Consider the following 19,906-nt stretch of genomic DNA (forward strand, 5'->3'; position numbering starts at 1 on the left):
ACTGTATTCGCACTTTCCATCAGGCGCGGTGCAGTCATTTTGCCGAGTCACAATAAAAAAAAAAGCACCTCCAAATACCTCGAAAAGGATACCCATATTGTATTTTTTTTTAAATCGTGTCCGCCATCTTGGATTTACAAATAAGTGCCATATTCGTATTAAGCATCCCCAAATACCTTGAAAATTGCCATTATTCGGAAAATCGTGCCCGCCATCTTGGATTTACAAATGAAAGCTATATTCGTAATGAGCATCCCTAAGTACCTCGAAAACGACATCCAACTTGCCATTATTCGAAAAATCGTGTCCGCTATCTTGAATCTAGAAATGAGTGCTATATTCGTATTGAGCATCCCCAAATACCTCAAAAAGGATAACCGTGTAACAAAATATCGTGTCCGCCATCTTGAATTTACAAACAAGTGCTATATTCGTAATGGGCACCCCCAAACTCCTCGAAAACGATACCCAATTTGCCATTATTCGAAAAATCGTGCCCGCCATCTTGGATTTAGAAATGAGTGCCATATTCGTAATGAGCATCCCCAAATACCTCGAAAAAGATACCTGTATTCCATTTTTTTGATAAATCGTGTCCGCCATCTTGGATTTACAAATAAGTGCTATATTCGTAATGAGTACCCCCAAATATCTCGAAAACGATACCCAACTTGCCATTATTTGGGAAATCGTGCCCGCCATTTTGCATTTAGAAATGCGTAAAGTCGTGTCAGCCATCATGTATTCAGATATAAATGCCACTTCCAGAACCATCTTGGATTTAGAAATTACTGCCACATTCTCAATAAGCATTCCCAAACAACTCGAAAACGTCTATAATTCTCGTAGGCTCCTAATCGAGATTGTCGACCGACAATGACGATCGATAGTGACGAACGACAATGTCGATCGTATCTGTAGGCACCTTAAGATCTGCTGGCTGGATCTGTAGTTTATTTGCTAAGAGCGGTAGACACTGTGAGGCAACAGGCACTGGTTCGAGTTCTGTCAGATCGAATGAATTTTTATTTTCTCATAGATGACGCTATGGCAAAAAAACGTTAAAAACCAATACATAGATCTGGAACAAACACATGGAAAAATTCGTGAGGTCCGTTGATTCGTTCCGTGGGTTAGTTGGTATCGCATCTGGCACGGTTTGCTAGGAGACGTTGGTACGAATCCAGCCGGATCGAAGTGAATTTTTTTCTTCGATCTTTGTTTAATAATTAAAACTAGTAGAGTATTTTTGCAAAATATAATTAAAAACAACATGATACTCGAAAAAATATATATTCTAATAGCATATCATAACGTGTATAACTAACTTGCTAATGACGGCAATTTTAAAATAAAGCAAACAACATATGTAACAGAATAATTTATTTCTTTATTATATTTGTAGTATGTTTAACTTAGCACAGTGCAACGATAAGTGGCGTAAGGATAAGTCGCATAAATTTAATGTCACTAATAGCAATAATGCTCAATCGCATACGGCCTTCGATCCGTCAGTATTTGATCGTATTAACAGGTAAGAAGGTAGCTGTAATACATGGCGTCTGTATTTTGAGTTGTAATACATGAGAACATAGAGTTCCAATACGCGTAGATAGAGAAATTCCAATACGCGTTATTGCAAACTAAAATTTTCCCGTGACTGCCGTATTAATTAAAGAATTATGTTGAATCCGTAGAGGGAGAATAAAAAAAAGAATAGAGAAGCTTCTCGCGTATACTGAAAAGGGATACCAACAGAGTACCTATAAATTCTGGGTTGTCTACTTTTAAAATTTTACTCAGTTGAAGAAATTGATATGAAAATGAAGCCGTGGTAGCCTAATGGTTTGACCTACTGCCTCTCAAGCAGAGGGTCGTGAGTTCGAATCTAGACTCGCACCTCCGACTTTCTCGGAATATGAGCGAAATTTAATTTGAAAAAATAACAAGCGTTGAAAAAAGAATACTGGAAAAGTATTGAAAAATAAAAAAAATAAAAATTTCAAATGACCCATAAATTTGGGAAAAGATAGTGGCAAAAGCAAGGTATCCCTAAAGTCAGCTTAAGCCGGTCTAGTTTAATTTATACGTTATTTATTTGATCTCTCATTCTCGCGTATCATAATCACTGCTGGTAGAAGCGAGATGGACATATTTGACAAAAGTAAGATATTCTCCTTATTTTAGGAGGTTTCTACGATGCAAACAAAAATCTTTCAATCAAGAAAAACACTTCAAATATCATTTAAAATACATGAAATCGTAATATTCCAGGCTTGTAAGAATATTTCCCTAGTAATTCATACAAGAAAACTCATTGATTTTAATGAAAAATTAAAATTTACGTGTGAAAGGTTATGTTGGGAATTTTTCGTTCCGTACGGCTTTTACAGCCTAAAATATAACAATGCACCATTATTGTGAGCTATAATAATTCTTAATTACTACAAAGGAACGGTTAGTAACTTTGTAAAACACTTCTTCAAAGCACAAACACATAAAATCGATGCACATCAACCACACTCGGAAGAATTTGCTGGACTCAACGACCGTTGAGTCATACAACCAAAACCGCATACGTAGAAAGGGACAAAAAAGAATATTGTTTTCTCGTTTACTCTGATATGTCTATGCATAAATCTATCTCGCTTATACGGTTTTTATTATTTATAAAGTTGAATCCATAGATTTAGTATATATACTAAATCTATGATAGGTACCCAAATCTATGGTTGAATCTATAAGACTAAGGTTGAATCTTAAAAGATTTTTTCGCTCTTTTCATTGACACTGGCGATGATCGACATAATTTTTAGAATATTTTACTAAATAGTTTTACTGGACACTGGCAGAATTGTCCTCAGTGGGACAGACGCCAAAACCTATAAAAATAAGAATAAAAAAATCCGTTTTGTGTAATTACATTCAAAATCCGTTGTTCTTCTTTACATAACCGCAAAACAAGACACAACATACATAAGAAGACGTGCTTACTCTCGTAGTAAGTAAGTAAGAAATATTCAAATGAAAATTCTTTGCGTCTGGGGATTTAATTCTTTAGCGGTATAAAGGGGATGGGCCAGGACTATTGCCGGTAGCATCTTGCGAGGAGATTCGGATAGTCTAAAACTGGTGGCGCAGCTGGTACGCCCCACAGTGGGCCCAAATTGATAATTCTTGGACATAGGAATAACTTGTGGAGTATTGAGCTAATTTTTTTATGTGATAGATAATAACATTCCTAACAACTTTTATTCTTGTATAATTTCATGAAAAGTTGATAGTTCCGGAGAAAAAAATATAATATTAATTTTTTTGTATGGAGAAATATACATTTTATTTTTTATCTCAAAATATACGAAAATGTAATGTGCATGCACGGGTTACTGACCAGTTTAGTTCCAATCATTTTCTATGTAGAAAAAAATTATCTGTCTGCATGTGCTTTGTATGTGTACCTACACTATACTTAACATTTACCTAATAAAGATAAAGATTCTACACACTTATTGCATTTATAACTAATTTAACTCGGAATTTTATTGTAGACCTTAGAAGCCATTCTGAAGTAGAGCAGTTACGAATGTTCAAATTTGAAATAATTTAGGTTGACGAAAACTGTAATTTTAAATTGTAAAGAAACTTTCTGCAATTTTACAAATACATATTGGTGTTTCCGTTAATTACCTACAAATATAGTCGTAGATATTACTTTGGAAAATTTCTTGTTATTGCAATAGTATTTTCCTCTGTCAGTGAATCTGCCCACAATATGTTTCGGTATGGCAGTGGCATGGATTTCTCCGGTGATGGTAAAACTGTCCAATTCTGCTGATACTGTGCTGTCACGACCCATCACCCCCGAAGAGGGGTCTTGGTTGGCTTCTGCTACAATTATATGCGCTTTTTTTGGTGAGTAAGCTTAAAGTTTTTATAGAAGGGAGTTGAAAGAAGATTTCTTGTAATATTAAGTTTATTGGATATCACGATGTTTTAATACACGATATTAAATTTTTTTGTGAAATTAATTCACCAGTTTGTTATAATTATTAATATATAAAGATCGAGCACAGAGAAAAATTAGAGAAACAAACCAATGAAAGATAATGTAAAGAATTTCCTGTACTATGAGTACCAGAGCAAACGGAATGCACACTGGGGCACTACCTAGAACACCCAGACGTGAATCAATTTAGGAAAATTAATTTCCCAAATCCGCGGCAATGTGAATTGAGCCTAATTAATTTATTCATACGCTGTGCTAATTTACACCTTATGTCATGTTCCTTTAGTAAACGCTTTAGCAGCATATTTAGCCGAACACTGGGGTAGAAAAAAAAGCATTGTTATCTCATTCCTGCCCAAGATTACGGCTTGTATCCTCTACATAGTTGCGACAGAGTTCTGGATGTTGCTGTTAAGCAGAGTTTTTGACGGCATAGCGGAATCTATGGTATGTGTCACAGTGCCAATGTACGCAGCTGAAGTAGCCAATGTGAGTAACAAAACACGGTTTAAGTATCGTTACATATTTGCTGAGATAGAGCAATAAAAACACGACTGAGAATACAATATTTCTTTTCAGAGAGAAAACAGGGGTGCTCTGGGAGCAATACTTCAAATTTATGCATCATTTGGTGTGGTCTTGATGCTGTGCATAGGTCCATACGTATCATACGCGAACCTAAATATTGCGTATTTGTGCATATCAGTGTTAGCTTTTGTGCCAACCATCTTCTTACCTGATAGTCCTTACTTTCTGTTTTCTAAAGGTAAAAATCGTAATTGCAGATAATAGGTATAAGTTATTCTACGCAGCCACTACCGTACTATCTATCTTTATATGTTTTAGGACGCATAGATGAGTGTCAAAGAACGTTGACATTTTTAAGAGGGTCCGAATCATTAGCTAAAGAAGAGATTAAGGAATATTCAACAAACAACAATAGAAAAATTGACATGAAACTGCTTCTGAGAAACAAAATATTTCTGAAAACTATTCTGATAATAACTGTTCTAGGAATTGGTCTGCAAAGTATAGGATACAATGCAGTCACATTTTATCTGCAAACTATTTTGGAAACTTCTAATACGAGTATTAAGTCTGAGATAGCTTCAGTTATAATGGGATTTGTACAGTTGTCAGCAGCTTTCTGCGCTCAAATGATTACAGACAGATTTGGCAGAAAGATAATTTTGATCACAACACTCTTTGGCATGTGTTTAGGATTGGTAAGTAATACGTATACGCACTTTAATAAATCTTCACATCGCTGCCACAGTACAAAGTAGTCATGATTAGGTGAATTCGAACAAGACGATCCAACTGAAAGACGTAACATGTAGGTATAAATTCTAAGCATCTCCAACTCTTTTGTTCACATACCTATGTATTCATCAACTTGAATTTTTATAACATGTTAGGAGTTATAGTATAGAATTGCCATTAGCCCCTTTGACATATAATAAGCCTTTTTTCAGATTAAAAACTTTTTCAAGTAAAATGTCAAGGCTTCTAAAATAAAAAAATTTGCGTTTTTAAATAGTTTTAATGGACCAAATAAAAAAACAATTGATGTTTTTATTCGGTTAATTTTGCGTTCTCTTTGAAATTATAAAAGGGTGACAACTACTAAAATTCCTGCAACTTTTAATCATCGAGTATATAACCAGAAATAGAGACGAAACGAAATGTCATTTAATTTGTTTGAAAACTATTCTGCCGAAAAGCGCGGGAAGCCCTTGGGAAACCTTTGATTTGGCGGACGTGTTTTTTACTTTCTTATTTTCAAATTAATTTAATTTGGGATCATTAGAGGTATTTGTGTAAATTTTTGTATTTACTCTTTCTTTTAGTTATAGTTTATGTAATATTTTTTGTAATTAATGTATAGTGTTCGTATATAGGTAAGTGAGTCTTTCTTTATTATGGGGGTCGATCCCCCTGACGACTCAGGAGGAGGCTCTGGGCCTCCAGTAGCCTATAATGTTGTTATTGACGCCTCATCAATGGACGCTGAAGGCAGCATTCCTATGCCTGACCGTAAAAGAGTTAAACCCCGAAAAATCTGCCGTCATTGTAATAAAAAACGTAGGAAAAGAGATGGCAAACCAGTCTCTTTACACAATTGTCAATGTTCTGAATCTGAGGAAGAATGTTCCAAGAAATTAAAATTACCCGTTGTTGCTGATGCCAATGCTAGCAATGTTGGTGCTAATAATAGTACTAACAATGTTGTAACAAATGTTGGTGATTCTGTTTCAAATTCAAGGCCGCAGGGTGGTAGGAAGTATGAAGTGACTGATTTAGCCTCATACGTAGTACATGTCCAGAAAGAACAAAGTACAGCTGATGATCGTGTTACGCTCCATCCTGTGCAGTTTGGAAACTTTTTAAAAAAGAACTCTTTTAAAAACATTGTAAACGGAAGCTTGAAAAGAATAGGTCACAACAGGCTTAGTTTGGCTTTCTCTAATGTTGCTGATGGGAATAACTTTGTTGATGACCCCAGTCTTGCCAGTCACAAATTTAAAGCTTTTATTCCTACTTTCAATGTTACTCGTATGGGAGTAATGCGTGGTGACCCTGCCGATTGGAGAGATGATGAAGTTCTTGAAAATGTTTCAGTGCCTATTGGGTGCGGTAAAATTATTAAAGTTAGACGTATCAAGGGGAAAACTATTGTAAGTGGGACTGCGATATTTAATAACCCGGAAACTGTAATTTTCACCTTTCATGGACAAGTTTTACCAAAACGCATTTATATGTACTATACTGCTTTATCTGTTGAACTGTATATATATCCTACAATACAATGTTACCGTTGTTGCCGTTATGGACACACCAAAATGCAGTGTAGATCCAAACCGCGTTGCCTAAAATGTGGTGAAGACCATACTGCTGAAACCTGCTCAGTACATGTAGATTATGCTTCTTGTTGCCTATGCTCTGGATTCCATTTTGCAAATAGCAAATCCTGTCCTGAATTTGCCCGTCAAAAAGAAATTAAGGTGTCCATGGCCCAAAAGTAGTATATCATATTCCGAAGCATCAAAATATCACCCTCCAATTTCAAAATCTTTTGCTGATGCAGTTCGCTCCTCTCAACAAAAATCTAATGATAGTAGGCTGAACAATAACTACACAGTTTCAGCAGAGGCTCATTCAATTAATAAATCTTATAAAAAAACAGTGTTTGTTCAACCACGGTCCCCTCCTAAAGTAGCGGGTGGGTATGATCGTGCTGCACATGATTCATTTTTATTTATTTATGTATTTTTTAGGGATAACAAACATGTACATGAAATGTTTACAATCAGAGTTAAATATTTCTAACATAGGTACACGTACAATCAACAGCATTATCCACAAGTTACTATTAGAATTAAAATTAAAATTGTCGTGTGTGATGGGTAGGGCTAAATAAACTAAAACAAATAAAAGGTAAATAAGAAATTAGCTCAGGGCATCAATAATAGCTTTTTTAAATTTAGAAGCAGGCAAATGGAATCAATATTAAAGTCAATATTGCTAAACCAATCATTGTAATGAGAAAGAATACGACGTAGAGGAATTCGCTTGCCAGCATTTGTTCTGCAGGTCACCGTTTTAAACAACGAGTAGGAGCGCACTCGCCGTCGATAAACTCTCATTGGTGCATTATATCTAATATGTTGCACAAGATCCGGGCAATCAATTAAATTGTGACAAAGTCCATGGAGTGTTACAGATTGAAGAAGCATTTGTCTATTGTGAAGTGTTAGCATTCCAAACTTAGATATGACGTAATTTTTCTAAATATTGTATAATTTATCGACTTAAGGAATTTAGCTTGAATTTTTTCAATTTGTTCTGAGTATTTTTTATAGTAAGGGTTCCAAATTGAGCACACATATTCCACTTGAGGTCGAATCAGACTAATGTATAAGTAAAGATAAGTTGATAGACGAGAGAAGTTGGTAGCAGTTCTCATGACGAATTTATACATTCGAAACCCTTTGGCAACGATGGAGTCAATGTGTAGATCGAGATGTAATTTATTATCTAATATTACTCCCAGGTCTCGCAGGGAATCCACTACTGTTAATGAGTTATTGCAAAGTTTGTAAGTATATTTAATTTTTTTTTTCCTTTTCGTAAAACTAATACTAACAGTATTAGTTATTTAGGGATACTTAGCTTGAGTTTATTGATACTACAATAATGAGTTAAATGATCTAAATCATTCTGAAGTAAAGTACAATCAATATCACTAGAAATGCTTCTATAAATTTTTAGATCATCAGCATATAAAAGAAAATTTGTGTTCTTTAAACAGATTTTAATATCATTTATAAATATAATAAACAGCAGCGGGCCTAAAATGGATCCCTGAGGTACACCTGATGACACATCGATTAGGTCTGAATGATATCCATTAACAATGACTCTTTGCGACCTGTTACAAACGTAAGATGAGAACTAACAGAGGAGATTCCCTCGAATACCATTGAAGGCAATCTTATCAAGTAATAGTTTGTGATCAACTTTGTCAAATGCCTTTTGGAAATCTGTATATACGGCGTCTATTTGGATGCCGTTATCCATATTTTCAAAAACGAAACCAGTGAATAATAATAAATTAGATACCGTCGATCTACGCTTAACGAAACCGTGCTGTTCGGGTATTATAAGGGAACTCAAGACCGGATACAGCTCGTCATGCACTAGTTTTTCAAATAATTTGGCCAAAATACAAGAATTGATATTGGTCTATAGTTCTCAATGTTTTGTTTAGGGCCTTTCTTATAGACAGGAACTATGTTAGCAGTCTGCCATCTAATTGGAAAAGTACCTTCAGACAGGCATTTATTAAAGATTATATTTAGTGGTGTTGCAATAAATTTGGCTGTAGTTTTTATAAAAATTGGTGGGAGTCCGTCGGGGCCTGGTCCTTTTGTAACATCCAGAGAATTTAACTGTTGATAAACTTTATCAATACCGAGGTAAACATTGGATAATATATTGCTAGTATCGGCAGATTCATTACCAGGCGTCCACGAGTCAGGGTTCAAAGTTGATCCACCCCGTCAAAAAAAAAAAAAAAAAAAAAAAAAAGGGTTCAAAGTTGATGGTTCATAAACAGATTTAAAAAATACTGAGAACAGATTACAAATTTCATTCGGATCATTTGTGCTCCGTTCCTTGTAATACATTTCTGCTGGTAGACTAGGGTTTTTTTTTCGATTATTAACGTAAGTCCAGAAGAATTTTATGTTTTTCTTTACTATCTTCAACAGAATTTTTGTATTTTTTATAGCATTTGTTGCATTCATTCTCTCTCTCTGTTTCTGTATATTGAGTATATGTAATAATCATAGTTATTATTGTACACCTTCCATTTCATCCAGTATCTATTTTTATTTTTAAATATATGTATTAATGATTTTGAGAACCAAATTGGAAAATGATGATTTTTTCAGATGAGATTGAGGAACATGTTTTCTAATAATACTATATATTAATTCATAAAAGTTTTCTAGAGTTTCCTCGGCCGGTAAATTAGCTAATAGAGATTCCCAATTAATGTCTGTCAACTCTTTGCATATTTGTTCGTAATTGGCTTTGTAATAGTTATATTTTGTTGAATGTGTTCTTTTCATTTTTGGTAAAATTGTGATATCGACCGTAAGTATTGCGTTGAATGCGGGATGGTAATCATCTAGTTTGAGCAAAGGTACCGTAATCGGAAGAACAGAGCAGTCTGTGTTAAATAGTAAAAGATCCAGGGTTCTTTGATCAGAGTTTTTTAAACAATTATACTGGGAAGCTGCAGAAAGTGTCATGAAATTATGTAGGCTTAAACAAGTTGGAGAAGATCCTGTACAAATAAGGGACTTGTTTTATGCGCTGTGAATCCAGTTCGCTAACGGTATATTATAGTCTCCAAACAAAAAAAACGTATCTGTGTCGGAATCGTTAATTGTCACCAATAATTCCTTAAATATACATTAGAAAGTGCGTACTCCTCCACGTGCGTAATTCTCTGCCCAATACAAACTAATATAACGATGTTTTTCATAATATTATAATAACAAATTGAATCATCAGTATGAACGCATTCCAGTCCTTGTTTAATTATTGGTATTATTATTAATCTTCTTAATATCTTGTTCTGTGCGTATAGGAATGACAGGCGATTTGTCAGATGCGCGCACCAGGATTGTAGAGTGTTTAACCCAAACATATCTGAAACTGGCCTGATTTGCCGCTTCTCGCGCAGTTCGAAAAAGCTGTTTATTACGCAGAGCAAGGTGTTCGTTAAGATATATAATATGCGGGGCACCCGACAGTCCCAGTTCAGTAGATGTTATCCCCTTCTTAATACGGTAGGCGCCAAGGATATTATCACGCATTATACGTGAAGTGAGCTTCACTATGACGTTCTTTAGTTTGCTGGTCTGAGAAGCATGAGGTACGCGAGGAATGGATACAATCTCTCGGCGATTAATGGCACATCCTATTTTCGTGCCAATGGATTCAATTATATTCAGCAAATTTTCATCGCGACTTTCAGGCAAATTGGATATTTCTATATTGCACTGGCTGGCCTGCTGCTCCAGTCCATCCATCTTTGACGTAAGAGACCTAATGGTTTGTTCGTGGTCATCCACAGACTTATACAACCTGAGATCTTGCTGACGCACTTTCCAAGTTCATCATGTTGATTAGAAATAAACAGCGTTGATTCCTGCAAGCCCCATATTTTTTTATTCAGATTTTCTACTTTTTGTTTCATGGCACTATTTTCGTACCGAAAATCATCGATATCCTTCTTTATTTGCGACTGGTAGTTTTCTAGGTCACTTCTAATTGTTTGAATACTAGCTGAAATATTTTCAAACTTAATGTCCAGGTCCCGCCGAAAGTCTTGTAAAACCTGTTTGAAGTTCGCCTGCATGTTTTTAATTTCGTATAGAATTTCATTGTCCGGTTGTTTTCTTTTCCTTATAGAAACATTCGTCATTACTTCATTCGAAGTGCTTAAGTCCGGGTTAGACGAGTATGGTTTGGTCTTGTCGTCATGTTTCCAGAGTACAATAAAAAAAAAATTAAATAAACGATGCCCGGTACCAATGTATGCTGATAATAAAATCGAATCGCTAATGTGTCGTTAAACTATCGCTCGTATCTTAGTACAGGCCGTGTACAGTCCGATAGCGGATTGATATTTCGCAGTTCTCTGCACTCGCTCGCTGGCCTAGCGGTCGGCCAGTCAGTGCGGCCACGCAGACACCCCAGGTTCGAATCTCACCTCTGGTCAAGCAAAAGTCAATCGTTCATTTGTTTTCTCTCTGCAGCACAGCCCGCCAAAAGATCACCATAAACGTCACACAGCTCAACCGGCGCACAAGCGAAAACGAAACAGCAACACCATTCCCAATATGGCGGCCGGCCCATATGGACACTGCCCCAAGATAGTAAAGGAGGAGTCGATCAAACACAGTTCAAAAGAAAAAAACTTCCCAACTTCAAACTTAACAACAAAACAAATAGGTAGAAGCACAAACGACGCGACCACACACGACAACAGGCGAACGGAAACTTTTGCAAAGGATTACAACATACCTTTAGCTTTCCCTAATGGTTCAGCACTTAAAGCATCTTCTGATACTAGTTCACAGACATCTATCTCGGACATTATTATAGCCATTGTAAATTTTTTGAATAAATCAAATATGATTCAGTCTAAATTTGAACCGTCACACGTTGCCAAGGTTATTAAAAATTCTGTTTTAATTCGTCCTCAATATGGACCCAGTAATTCTACAGTGGAACTGTAGAAGTGCCTCCACTAAAAAATCTGTCATTTTTTATTTAATATATGCATTACATCCCTTTATGCTTTGTCTTTCAGAAATGTAGTAACTGGTTATTCCACCCTTAGAAAAGACAGATCTGATGGGTATGGCGGTGTCGCCATAATCATTAAAAATTCTCTAACTTACCAACTCTTACAATTACCCACTTTAAGTGATGGCATAGACGCTATAGTAACAATTGTAAATGGTATACGTTTCGTATCTATTTACATTCCACATGCTTCAACAGCTTTATTTAATGAAGTCAACAATTTATTTTCAGTTTTACCAAAACCTTTTTTAGCATTAGGCGATTTTAACTGTCATCATCAATCATGGGGAAGCTCTTCATGTAATAGTTTTGGAGACTTAATGTTAGATATACTGGACTCTCAAAATCTCTGTATTTTGAACAATGGCGCTCCTACGCGTCTCACAGAAACCCAGTCCCCGCATAAAGTATAGATTTCCTCATGACTGGACTGTATTTTCTCAGCGAGTTGAAAATAGAACTTCTTCACTTCCACCTGTTTCTACTCATGAGGAATCTCATTGTTCAGATTCTCTTGTTAAAATGCTTCTTGAAGTTGCAGATGATTTTTTTCCCATTAAAAAAGATTATCCAGATAGACTTCCATTACCTCCTTGGTGGGATTGTGAATGCACTGAGGCTATCAAGAGAAGGAAGGAAGCTGAAAGAATTTATGGTCAGCGCATGACTTCTGAAAATTTTGAAATTTATTCACAAGTCGCACGTAACACCCGTAAGCTTTTAAAAAAAAAAGAAATTTGATGGATGGAAGAAGTTCTGTGAGTCTATATCTCCTAACGTTAGTCCCGTCTTTGTCTGGGAAAAAGTTAGAAGGTTTCGAAGCGCATTTAATTCTTCATCATCTCTCAATTTTCCATCTGAATTAGCAAATCAATTTTTGGATAAGTTGGCTCCAGCTTCAGCTCCTAATTGAATGACTTGCTCATTTCCTTCTTTTTCCTTCGGAGGCCACCCTGTCCTTAATTCTCCCTTTTCTCTAAAAAAATTGAAAGGTGTACTTTCTCTCGTTAAGGATTCATCTCCAGGTGAAGACGGCATCCCATATTCATTTTTTATAAATTGTAGCGACAGTACCCTTAAATACTTTTTGGATAATTATAGTAAACTCAGTTATGTTGTCAGGTAATATCCTAAATCATGGAAATATCAATCTATAATACCAATCTTAAAACCTGGCAAGTTAGCGTCGGATGCTTCCTCTTTTCGTCCTACAGCTCTTTCATCCGTACTTTTAAAGTTAGCTGAACACTTGGTTAAAAACCGTTTGGAATGGTTTGTTGAAAGCAATGGTTTGTTGGCGTCAAGCCAATTTGGATTTAGAAAAGGTAAAAGCACATTTAATAATATTAGTATATTTGTGATGGATATCCGTTTGGCTTTTACAAATAATGAATCTGTTTTATCGGCTTTTTTGGATATCAGTGCAGCATATGATAATATCTTAAATTCTCTGCTTCAAAAGAAATTATATGATTTACGAATTCTCGTAATGTTATCTTCTTTTATCATAAATATGTTGTCTGAAAGATATATCAATTTACATCTTCAGGATGGCGCTAAGTTAACTCGTTATGTATGAAAGGGTCTTACCCAAGGCTCTGTTCTTAGCCCTATTCTTTATAATATATATACATATGACTTAGAGTCCTCACTTAATAATTTTGTTAAAATTCTTCAATACGCTGACGATCTTTTGCTGTAGGTACAATGTAAACGGTTGTGTTCAAAAAGCATCTTACTCAATGACACAGTCTCTTTAATATTTGAAACGTTGGCGAGATACAAATGGCCTTGAACTTTCCATTCTCAAAAGCACTGTTGTCTTATTTTCTAGAAAGCGTAATTCACCAATACCTAATGTGGTTTATAATAATATTCCACTTTCCTTTGTACCTCAAACTAAATTTTTGGGTGTTATTTTAGATTCCAAGCTTACTGGTATTCCACACTCAGATTACATCGTAGCTAAATATGAGAAAAATCTGAATATTATCAAATGTTTAACAGGTGTTTGGTGGGGAGCACATTCTTTTTGTTTAAAATTATTATATAATTCACTTATTAGGAGTCTTTTCGATTATGCATCTTTTATTCTTGACCCATGTTACTCATCGACATTTAAAAAATTTGATAGAGTGCAATCTAAAGCTTTAAGAATTATTCTGGGAGCAATGAAGTCGAGTCCCATTAATGCGTTGTGTGTAAGTGGAGTGTGTGGAACCTCATCTTCAATTGAGACGTCAGTACTTATCCGATAAATATCTGCTCCATTGAGTGCAATTTACAAAACATTCTCTTTTGTTAGGACTTCGACGCCTCTCAACTGACGCATCAACATCTCCTTATTGGACTCATAAGTCTTTTCCTTGTCTGGTTATTAGTTTCCGTAAGTGTTTGTCTTTGCAAACTCCAATTCATAACTCCCTTTGTTTGCCTCTTTTCTCTACTAAATACGAAGCTTTAGTTTTATCTCTGGACATCCGTTTGTCTTTAGGTATCAATAAGAATTCTATTGAAAACTCTCATACTTTCAATTTCATTAGAGAAAGGGACTTCCAATCGTGGCACTGCATTTTTAGTGATGCTTCTAAGCATGGCAGCGACGGTGTTGTTGGCGTTGGTGTGTATCATCAACAATATAACATTGTTCAAAAAATTAAATTGCCTCCAGAAACTTCGGTTTTTACTGGAGAGTGTTTGGGTTTATACAAATCAGTCGAGTACGTTCTTTTAGCTAAGCTAAGAAATACTATAATTTTTTCCGACTCTATAAGTGCTCTTCATGCACTGTCTAGATTTCCTTTTAAAACGCGAATGCTTTACCCAATAATACTCGAAATTACAAATTTGTTGTTAGCTTGCTCTTCGAAAGGCTTGTCTGTAATTTTCTCCTGGATACCGAGACATTCCGGAAATCATGGAAATGATCGTGCTGATCAGCTCGCAAATGATGCTGCTGTTGACAGGGACACGACGTACTATAAAAATTAGAATCACGATTTGGCAACCCTTCCTATTGGCGATCGTTATTGTCGCTCGATATGGTGTGTTTTGATGATCAATAGACGCCACCTACAGATTTCTTCGATTTTTGACGATCGTTACTGGCGCTCGATGTGCTGTGTTTTGATGATCAATAAGATTTTCAGCCAACAGATTTGCTCGATTTTATCGATCGTTACGGTCACCTCTTAACGATCGAAACTTATCAGGATTAATATCGAACAAGTTTGTAAGCACCTAAGCCACTAGGCTTAGGTGCTTACAAACTTGACAGACGATCACGGTGCGACAGACGATCGGATTTTGGAATTAAAACTATTTAATTTCAAAATCCGATCGTCTGTCGCTTAGGTACATATTTACTCGATTTTCTCTGGTCATACGTGTCGATAGACAAAAAATGTGATGTCGATCGTCTGTTGCTTACACAATTACTCGTTTAGTTTGATCACACGTGTTGACATCAAAAAAATCGAGCAAATCTGTAGGTACCATAATGAAACGACGCAGAGAGGACGGATTTTTAGATCGTGTCATTACTTGTGATGAAAAATCAACACATTTGTTAAACACTGGTAACAAGCACAAACAGTCTGCGAAAAAGAAACTTACCCACAGAACATTGTTGTGTTGTTATAGTAACAGTTTGGTGGTGTAGCTGCGGATTTATCCACATACTTTCTACAGATCTGGGGGTCTACTCTCGATCTCCGTCCGACATTCGTCCGAAACAATGACTGCCAAATAAGCAATACTTGACCAAATGAAAAGACGCGTGATGCGAATGAAGCTTCATTCTTGATACTTGTCTTTTAATTTTGTCGAATATTACTTATTTGACAGTAATTGTTTCAGACGGATGTCGGACGGAGATCGCGTGTAGACCCCCTGGATAGAAGCACCTGACTAGGCTACTACCAAATACCATTTTTTCTGCAATTTAAATAATAGTTCTATGAAGAAAACTGTCTGTTTATTAACAGAACAAATGAGAAGAAAAGTACCAGTCGTTCTGTCAATAGAACTAGTGGGAGAGAAAATTCTCAATAGTTCTGCGAAGAAAACTGTCTATTTATCAACAGAACAAATGGGAAAAAAGTTCTGTCAATGGAACTGTACAACAGAACTAGAGGGAATAATGAGTGTTATCAACTGTCGAGAAGACGAAATTGAGTTTCTAGAGTTTATGGTTTCCTTTCCCCACTATTCTATCTATAGGAATATGCTCTTCTAATGATAGCATTTTAATGAAATAAACAAACCTTAAAAATAAATTCAACCAACTTCAAAAACCACAAAGTCACTACACGAAAAAGTAAAAAATAACAAAATACAGATTTAATCCAAACGACGACAATGCATGTAATAAAATTATAATAATTTTTGTCTTATTTCGTTTTGTACAAACTATTATAATTACTTATTATTCAAACTATCTACATTTATGGTTTATTTTATACATATAATTACAACGTGAAAACTCTTGTCCGAAACTATTTATTACCTATTACTTTCATAAAATATTATTATTGGTATGTGCTACCTACTGATCGGTTTGAAGTTTTATCTTACCACTAAAAAATATTGATACTTTAATATGTACAATATCTAATAATTTCTTTTTGGAGTCGGTGTCAATGCAAGTTTACAAACTTACTGTATAGCATTAGAATCCAGGTATTTCTATGTTTTTCTTTCCTTGGTTGGCACCGACTCCAAACATAAATAAGTAATTATAATACTTTGTACAAAACGAAATAAGACAAAAATAAATTTAAAGTACTACGTGCATGGATTAAATCCATAGATTTAGTAGTTCCCCATCAAGCAGGGCAGAGGCTTCCCGATCAAAGCATCGGACATGGCTCTCAAATGAGTTGTCAAGAATCTTGGTCTGGTTGTGCCAGAACAGTATTCTGATATGACGAATTCAAGATAACCGCCATATAAAATTTACTTTTCTGAATCTTCGCAACGAATGGTTTCTACCGAAATATTTTGGAATACGAATTTATGCGATCACACCAACTACCATGCAGATTCTGACTTGTTAACAATGGGACTGTTACGGACTCCTTTATACATTTTATACGTTCTTTTCTGGTTCTCATGGTGACGGTGATTTGTTCATTACATGTAAGTATAATAGGTATTGTGCCAAGTGAAAAGTCGACTTTTATTTGTGGAAAATAATTAGTAATTTGTAATATAATAAAAATAAAATAACTTTATTTCAGACTTTTAAAGGTGGTCCATACAAAGGTCTTAGTAAAACAAAATTAAAATCTTACGGAACTAAGTGTTAGTATACAATAAAAATCCAAATTAAAAAAATAAAAATATATAAATGATAGCTGAAACGAACCCTGAACAGCATCCACTTCGAGAGTAAATCCTTTCAAAAAAAAAAGAATTTTCAAAATCGGTCCGCAATTGATGGAGAAATCGATTAATACACGGACATGCCTACAAAATTTAAGGATTTCCCTCGATTTCCATGGGATCCCGTCATCAGATTCTGACTTGGTGACAATGGAACCATCACGAGTGTGCACCCTTTCAAACAAAAAAAGAATTTTCAAAATCGGTCCACAATTGAAGGATAATTTGAAAACATACATACGCGCCGAACGTATAACCTCCTCCTTTTTTTGAAGTCGGTTAATAAAACAATTTTTAGTTCCCTATCTTAACGGAATTTCCATACTGCAATCCCTATTATTTTATGTATATTTTTTATAAGTCGTGGCAGCCTGATCATTTAACTACCGCCTCTCAAGCAGAGGTCGTGGTTTCGAATCGAGGTGCGAACCTGTGAGTTTTTCGAAATTTATGTGCGAAATTTAACCGTGAACTTTCGGTGATGGAAAACATCGCGATGAAACCTGCACATCGAAGAAGGTTTACAACATTCGGAAAACTATGGCCTAAAACCTTGATAGGTTGTTGTTGATGATGATGATATTTTTATGTAATGTAATGTAAAATGGTAATTTTCTTATTACAGATTGGATTAGGAATATTTTTCAAAATAAAAGACGACGGGCATCCTATAGAAGGATTTTTAAATTATCTTCCCCTCATATCGTTGATTCTGTTCATTTTCTGCTATAGTGCCGGTATGTATTTTTCACCCGAAAATGTATTCACTAAAGTTGCAACGAATAGTCGGTTCCTAGTCTATTATTTAAAAGATCGAAGGAAATAATAACATAACTAAGTTATTTTTGTAAGAGATCAAAAAAAAAAAGGACAAAATCAAATTAAAACTACACCTTATTATAGTTAATCAAAATGAAGTAAGTAGGTACCTTAATGTAAACAATTAGTAGGTACTTTCTTCACTATGTCATAAAAAATATAAATTTGAAAATTAAAGTACCATTCTTGTTTCATTGTACAAATAATATTTATCATAACTGAAGTTAATAAGTGGTATTTTTGCCAATTTTTGTAGGTACGCGTGCTAATCAGGCCGAATAGTCGGCTATTCGACCGCGCTCCTTGCCGAATATTCAGTATTATACTATAAATTGCAATACTGGGATTCACTTGCCGTTACATTTAACGCACCTCCTGACTGCTTATTATTAAAGAAATATTTCCTCCTGAATTTCAAGACGTCAAAAGCCAATATTTCAGAGTCCCAGATTTACCTATCACTATTTACCAAAAGTTAACTTTTTACAGGCCTAGGCTCAACATTTTGGATAATCGTACCAGAACTTCTTGAAGGCCCTACACGAGCTGTCGGTGTGACCGTTGCTCTGACAACAACGACGTTATCTACGTTTGTGACAACAAAGTATTTTGTCTACATGAACAATTATTTACAACCCGCAACAACGTATTGGATATTCGCAGGAATTTGTGTAGTGTATTGTTTATTCATAATCGTGTGTGTTCCCGAAACTAAACAGAAAAGTTTTGGTGAAATACAAAAGGCTTTGGGTGCAAAGATTGTTGAAGCTGAATCCTGACCCGATAGACGTTGAATAGAATTATTGAAAAATTTTTTTTTTTAATTCCAAAATAAATAAATAATTATTAAAGTGACTGTAATTTATTATTCTTCATATTTTTTTTATTATTCTTTATATCAGTGTTGGGCGGTAATCAATTAAATTTCAATCAATAATTCAATCAGATTAAAAAATCAATTCAATTGAAATCAATTGCAATTAAATCAATTCCGACGCGTCGCAATTTAATTGCAATTGATTTCAATTGAATTGATTTTAATTGCAATTAAATTTGCAATTAAAATCAATTCCGGCCGGTTGGGGGGCCTGTCGGGGGGCCCGTTGTTGGCCCGGTTGGGGGCCCCGGTTGGCGGCCCGGTTGGGGGCCTCGGTTGGGGTCCCCGATTATGGGGCCGGTTGGGGGGCTCGGTAGGGGCCCCGGACGGGGGGCCTGTTGGGATCCGGTTGGGGGCCCCGGTTGGGAGGCCCAGTTAAGGGGCCCGGATTCGGGGCCCGTTGGGGGCCACGGATGGGGGGCCCGGTTGGGGGCCCGGTTGGAGCCCCAGTTGGGGGCCTCGGTTGGGGTCCTCGGTTAGGGGCCAGTTAAGGGACCTGTTGGCCCCCAACCGGCCAACCCAACCGGGGCCCCCAATTGTGCCCCCAACCGGGCACCCGTTCGGGCCCCCCGGCCGGGGCCCCAACCGGGCCCCCTACCGGCCCCCAACCGGATCTCAACAGTCCCCCCGTCCGGGCCCCCCAACCGGCCCCATAACCGGGGACACCGGACGGGTCCTAAACCGGGCTAACAACGGGCCCCCCGACCTGGCCCCCATAACCGGCCCCCCAACCGGGGACCCCATAACCGGCCCCCCAAGCGGACCCCAACCATATAATATATATATATATATATATACCAATAACCAACACCCTAACTCACCTCCATATGCCCTATAAATTTATCATAATTGTCAGTTTTAATTGTTAATTGTTAATCAAAAACATTGAAAAGATTGAAAATTGATTGATTGTTAATTGTAGATATTTGCGA

At 36.2% G+C, this 19,906-nt stretch overlaps 1 protein-coding gene across 1 annotated transcript; it reads left to right on the forward strand.

Annotated features, from left to right (window-relative positions):
• Positions 1–1,490: 1,490 nt before the first annotated feature.
• Positions 1,491–18,885, forward strand: LOC113227050 (facilitated trehalose transporter Tret1-like). Its single transcript, XM_026459921.1, has 7 exons — positions 1,491–1,534; positions 3,757–3,912; positions 4,293–4,495; positions 4,586–4,772; positions 4,853–5,232; positions 17,904–18,015; positions 18,587–18,885. The coding sequence occupies exons 2-7, from the start codon at positions 3,783–3,785 to the stop codon at positions 18,874–18,876; spliced, it is 1,302 nt and encodes a 433-aa protein (XP_026315706.1). The 5' UTR covers positions 1,491–1,534; positions 3,757–3,782; the 3' UTR covers positions 18,877–18,885.
• The last annotated feature ends 1,021 nt before the right edge of the window (positions 18,886–19,906 follow it).

The sequence above is a fragment of the Hyposmocoma kahamanoa genome, unplaced genomic scaffold (genome assembly GCF_003589595.1).
Source record: "Hyposmocoma kahamanoa isolate Upper Pololo Valley unplaced genomic scaffold, ASM358959v1 202, whole genome shotgun sequence".
NCBI lineage: Eukaryota > Metazoa > Arthropoda > Insecta > Lepidoptera > Cosmopterigidae > Hyposmocoma > Hyposmocoma kahamanoa.